Here is a 6000-nt window from a genome sequence, read left to right as displayed (position 1 = left end):
CTAATACATCCCACTACCTCCTAAAACACCCTTTTCCAACTAGGTGGTGGAACATCTTTTCCAACTGGGTGGTAGAACATGAAAATCTCGCAAGCAACTTCAACATTAGGAATAACAATATGGAACGGACTATGTAAGGTGTATTGTGTGGATCAGTTTGCAATATGTTATAAAAAACACAGGACAAACTTACTAGTAAACTTATTATTCTAATTTTGTTTAGATCAATGTCATATAACTCTAAACCCTAAACCCTAAACCCTAAACCGTAATTCGTTCGGGTCAGTACAAGGCGGGTGGGTAAATCTAGTCTCATCAAATTTTTTTCTACACTCCATCAATTCTAAAAATCGATTTTTAGAAACTAAAATAATTGTTCTAGATTCTAGAAAGTAAAATAGCTTTTTCGAAGAGGTTATTTCAGTATATATTTTTTTCTCTTCTGAATTTCTATTTCCAAAATTCACTTTTATGTTATAGAAAATAAATTCCAAAATTGATGAGGTGCATGAAAAAATTTGATGGGTACAAAAATTGTCTCCTCACATGCTCTCCTAACTCATATCATTTATGTCACCCCAAACACCATTTCAATTCATAGTGTGATAGGAATATTAGGAAAATATAAAGTCATTGAAAAAAATATTAAATTAAAAACAAATTAAAAAAAAAAGTAAAAAACGGTCCCTAGTAATGCAAATTGAATATGGTGTTGACATACAACAAAATATACATTTCACACTCAAATAAACTAATATTTTAATCATATGTAATTTATTTTTTAATTTAAAATATTATTATAATAGTTTTTCAAGTATACTTGTTTTATTTATTTTTTTAAAGAAATCTTTTCTAATTGAATATTGTCACTCAAGAATAGTACTTGTATTGTCCAGTCCTCGAGCGTTGACCAGCCTCGGGCGTTGACCAGCCTCGGGCGTTGACCAGTCTCGGGCGTTGACCAAAGTCCACATGATGGGACCTCGAAGGAGAGACCCCTGGAAAGTACAGCAGGACAGGAAGGAGTCTCCTTAGGCTCACGGGTAAGGGCAGTCGTGGAGGGAGCGACACCGAGGCAGGGCATGGAGGCCTCGGGCCTCGGCACCTCAACAGTGAAGATGGACAAGGAAAGGTGGTTTTCAAGCCACACCCCAGTTACCAGTAGGGAGAGGCCCAGATCACGAGGGACTCGTGCATGGGGTGTAGGGACGCGGTAGTATGCACCACCAATAGAGAGCCACTGGGACAGAGATGACCCGCAAGGGTCACGTCCCAAAGGTAATCTGCATGCATGGCACGTGAGTAAGGCATGGAACTCCCAGGGTGGATGACTCAAAGATTGGGTGCATGAGTTGGCATCCAAGCAATCATCCCGCGCCAGCTGCACTTCGGCAGGGCCGTCTTACACACTAGATGACCCTAAGTCTGGGCGTTAGTGTCGCTAAGACGCGCCTACAGAATGCTTAAGTCACAGTTAAACAGAATGGCAATGACACTAAAGGTATATAAGGTTGACAACAGACATAATCAGATACGTTTTGACATTTCTACATAACACTATACGCTTTCATTAGTGCAAGTTACGCATTTCTGAGAGAGAAACAAAGTGAGACAGAACACACAGTAATCTCAGAGTTAGATTTTGGTGTTCATTGCCCAAGATACTGACTTGACCGTCGGAGTGCAAACGGTCGCGAGGGCGCCCTATGTTTCTCTGTTTTCAGGTGATTCCACCGGAGGAAGGGAACGTGGGAGCGAAGAGTTCTCGGAAGCGAAGTCAACAGAAACGCACGAAGACGTTAGGTCAACCGACGGAAACATTTGGCGCCCACTGTAGGGCCCGTTCTAAAACATCTTTCCCAACCGCAAGAAAGTTCAAGATTCGTCGAGAAAGTTCAAGATTCATCAAGAAACATTCAAGAATGAGGACTACTAGGCAAAGCTCCACTGCACCAGTTAAAAGTGAAGGTTTGACCCTGCAGCAGGTAATGGAGATGATGCAGGGTCTCCAGGAAACGATGACGGCGTCAAGGACTGAGCAGGAGCGTATCCAGATGGACGTGGCGGTGTCGCAAGCAAGAAATGAGGAGTTGCACCGCACCAATGAAGAGTTGCGTCGTGGGTTGCGAAACCAGGTTGGGAGTCGCGAAACAGATGAGCAAGAATGCGTTACGCCTCCCAGAGAGTTCCCCATGCCTTTCTCGCAGGCGATCATGGATGCGGTGATACCATCCACGTTCGTAGGGCCGAAAGCTACGTTCACTGGCATGGAGGATCCAGAGGCTCACCTCACCGCGTTTCATACGCAGATGATGGTGGTTGACGGTTCTGACGCCATGAGGTGCAAGGTATTCATGAGCATGTTGGTAGGGACGACGATGGACTGGTTCATCAGTCTCCCAGACAGCCATGTGACTTCATTTGCACAGCTGTCGTAATTGTTCAGGGAGCAGTATCAGGGGGAGACATTGAAGGAGTTCGTTAATCGTTTTGGGGCGTAGGTGGTGAAGGCCGCCACCAAGGATGAAACAATGATGGTTCATGTGTTTCGGAAAGGGATTTGTCCTGGCCCTTTCAGCGAATCCCTCGTCAAAAACCGCCCCAAGACCTTTGCTGAGATTAGGCATCATGTGATGGCGCACATCACGGCAAAAGGTGAAGTGAATGAAAAGCGCGTGTGTGTTGTCCCCACACGCCTACGTGCACCGACGCGTGCGCAGCCCATGAGGGTGCATGAAGCGGCAACGGGTAAGAAGAGCCAGGGGAGGAAGCAACCCTACGAGTCTAGAAATCCTCAGGCTAAGGGACGTGCGAGGGAGAATAAGCCTGTGAGGCACAGTTTCATGGTGGAGCTAAAGGATCTCATAGTCGTGCCCAACATAGCAGAAAGGCTGAAGATCCTAGCGAAGACTAACAAGGTGTTGGGACCCCACAAGGATGCATAATGCGAGTTTCACCAGGGGTTCGGTCACCCCATACGCAGCTGCTTGACGTTGGGGAATCAGTTGGATGAGTTGGTGAAGAGCAGGTTTCAGAATGACTATTTGGCATAGTCACATGGGACTGGGACCCCATCAACGTCAGAGGAAGATCAGGGGCATGAGATGTCTGTTCATGGGGAGATCCATACGATCTCAGGTGGATTCTCAGGAGGTGGATGTACTACCTCTCAACGCAAGAGGTATACACGTTCGGTGATGTCGATAGAAGCGCAGGTGGTGGATGACGTGCTCGACGTTGACCTTGCTTTCACGAAGGTCGACCTTTGCGATGTCATTTCACATGATAACGACCATGTGGTGATTTCAGTGGTAACCGCGGGGAGGAAGGTGCACATGGTGTTAGTGGACCAGGGCAGTTCAGCGGATGTAATGTTTTGGTCCACTGTTAACAAGTTGCAGTTGTCTCCTGACCAGCTTAGACCCTATACAGGATGTTTGTACGGATTTACGGGAGATCAGGTGGAAGTGCGGAGGTATTTGGAGCTGAGGACCACCTTTACAGATGGCTCCGCATCCCGCACAGAGAATATAAGGTATCTAGTGGTTAATGCACATTCGGCCTATAATGTCTTGTTGGGAAGACCAGCTCTAAACAGGTTAAGGGCGGTGGCGTCGACACGCCACATGAAGATGAAGTTGCCAGACCTGAGTGGGAAGGTGATAGTGATCAAGTCCGACCAACAGGAGGCTAAGAGATGATATGAGAACAGTCTTAAAGCCAAGAGGGGGGTGTTCATGGTGGTGGAGCACCCGCCTATCAAAGATGACCGCGCAGGAGTTGCTCGTGTAGAAAGTGCTCGGGAAAGGCGACCCAAGCCAGTTGGGAACATGGTGGAAAGGTAGATTCGCGGCAAGACGTTTAAACTTGGTAAGTCATTGGACTAAGCACAGCAAGACCGAGTGGCTGAGGTGATAGCGCGTCACCTAGACACTTTCGCATGGTCCGCCTCGGACATGCCATGAATAAACCCGGACTTCTTGTGCCATCGCCTCACTATGGATCCTAAGGTCAGGCCCGTCCAGCAGAGAAGAAAGAAGTTCAATGAAGAGAGGCGTATGGTCGTCCAGGAAGAGAAGAAGAAGTTGTTGAACGCTTGCCACATCAGGGAAATTCAATACCCTTAATGGTTGGCGAATGTGGTCGGATGGGAAGTGGAGGATGTGCGTAGACTTCACTGACCTCAACAAGGCGTGCCCTAAGGACTCGTACCCCCTACCCAGTATTGAGGCCTTGGTGGACAGTGCCTCAGGTTGTAGGGTGCTCAGTTTCCTAGACGCATTCTCAGGGTATAATCAGATCAAGATGCACTATTGAGACGAGTGCAAAATGGCGTTTATGACCGAGACATCCTGTTACTATTATACAATGATGTCGTTCGGTCTGAAGAATGCATGAGCCACCTACCAAAGGCTGATGGACAGGGTCCTTGCACCTATGTTAGGGAGAAACGTCCACGCCTACGTAGATGATATGGTGGTGACTTCGCAGGAGAGGGGCCAGCACGTAGCTGATCTGGAAGAGCTATTTGCTACAATACCAAAGTATCGTTTGAAGTTAAACCCCGAAAAGTGCGTATTCAAGGTCGAGGTGGGAAAGTTATTGGGTTTCCTACTCACTGAAAGTTCGACATTCAGTATGAGCCCCGAGGCCCCATCAAAGGCCAGGTGTATGCGAACTTTGTGGTAGAGCTATCTTCAGGTGGTACACAGCCAAAAGAGGAGGTCAGCTTTAGATGGATGCTCTCAGTAGATGGGTCCTCCAATAAGCAGGGGAGTGGAGCGGGTGTAATCTTGGAAGGGCCGAACGGGCTGTTGATTGAGCAGGCCCTGAGGTTTGCTTTCAAGGCAAGCAACAACCAGGTGGAGTATGAAGCTCTCATAGCTAGGATGCTCCTAGCCAAGGAAATGGGGGCACGCAGTCTGCTGGTAAAGAGTGATTCACAGCTAGTTGCGGGTCAAGTCACCGGGGAGTACCAAGCCAAGGACCCACAGATGGTCGTGTACCTAGGGTACGTCCAAGTCTTGAGGAAGGCGTTCGCGGTGTTTGAGCTGGTGCACGTCCCAAGGGAGCAGAATGTCCATGTTGACCTACTCGCCAAGTTGGCCAGTTCGGATAAGGGGGAAGGCAGAGGACGATGATACAGAAGACCCTCAAAACACCACGGACGTTTGTCGCTGATAATATGGTGGGCATCCATCAAATCAGTACGGATAGGGAAAAGGCGAGGAGCCACCGGTCGTTGACTCAGGAAACACTAAGGACGCCTAGTGTAAGTGCTTATCCAGTCTCGGTCGGAGAAGGGGATCTTATGCAGGTATGTGTAGTTGAAGAAGGGGACACATGGATGACGCCCTACAGACGATACCTGGCTGATGGGATACTCCCATTGGAGCTCGAAGAGGGCAAGAAGATAAAAAGATATTCTGCCAAGTACACCCTTCTAGATGGGGAGCTATTCAGGCACGGTTTCACTCACCCAATCTTGATGTGTGTGAGTGGAGAGCAGTGTACAAGTATAATGGCAGAGCTCCATGAGAGGATTTGCGGTAGCCATGTGGGAGGACGCTCTTTGGCATCGAAGGTAGTCCGTGCAGGTTATTATTGGCCTACAATGAGAGAAGATTGTATAAGGCACGCCCAGCGGTGCAAGCAGTGTCAACAGCACGCCGATTGGCATAAGGCGCCTCCAGAAGAGCTGAGGTCGATTTATAGCCCATGGCCTTTTCACACGTGGGAAATCGACATTCTAGGGCCCTTTGATCAGGCAGATGAAGTATCTGGTGGTGGCTATCGAATACTTCACGAAGTGGATCGAGGCTGAGTTGGTGGCGCAGATTACAACCCACAAGGTACAACACTTCGTGTGGAAGAATATAGTATGTCGCTTTGGCATGCCGAGGCTTCTTGTCTCTGACAACGGTACACAGTTCGCAAGCCAGCAGTTGGGCAAGCTGTGTACAGAGGTCGGGATAAAGCAAGTGTTTGCATCAGTTGAAC

At 48.0% G+C, this 6000-nt stretch overlaps 1 protein-coding gene across 1 annotated transcript; it reads left to right on the top strand.

The window, feature by feature from the left end:
- The first annotated feature begins 5137 nt into the window (after positions 1 to 5137).
- On the top strand, positions 5138 to 5824 carry LOC137815961 (uncharacterized). Its single transcript, XM_068619068.1, has one exon. It carries the CDS (start codon positions 5138 to 5140, stop codon positions 5822 to 5824), a length of 687 nt encoding a protein of 228 aa, XP_068475169.1.
- The last annotated feature ends 176 nt before the right edge of the window (positions 5825 to 6000 follow it).

The sequence above is a fragment of the Phaseolus vulgaris genome, chromosome 10 (assembly GCF_000499845.2).
Source record: "Phaseolus vulgaris cultivar G19833 chromosome 10, P. vulgaris v2.0, whole genome shotgun sequence".
Taxonomy (NCBI): Eukaryota; Viridiplantae; Streptophyta; class Magnoliopsida; order Fabales; family Fabaceae; genus Phaseolus; species Phaseolus vulgaris.
The sequence above is the reverse complement of the archived record's forward strand: the minus strand, read 5'-3'. Positions and strand labels throughout refer to the sequence as shown.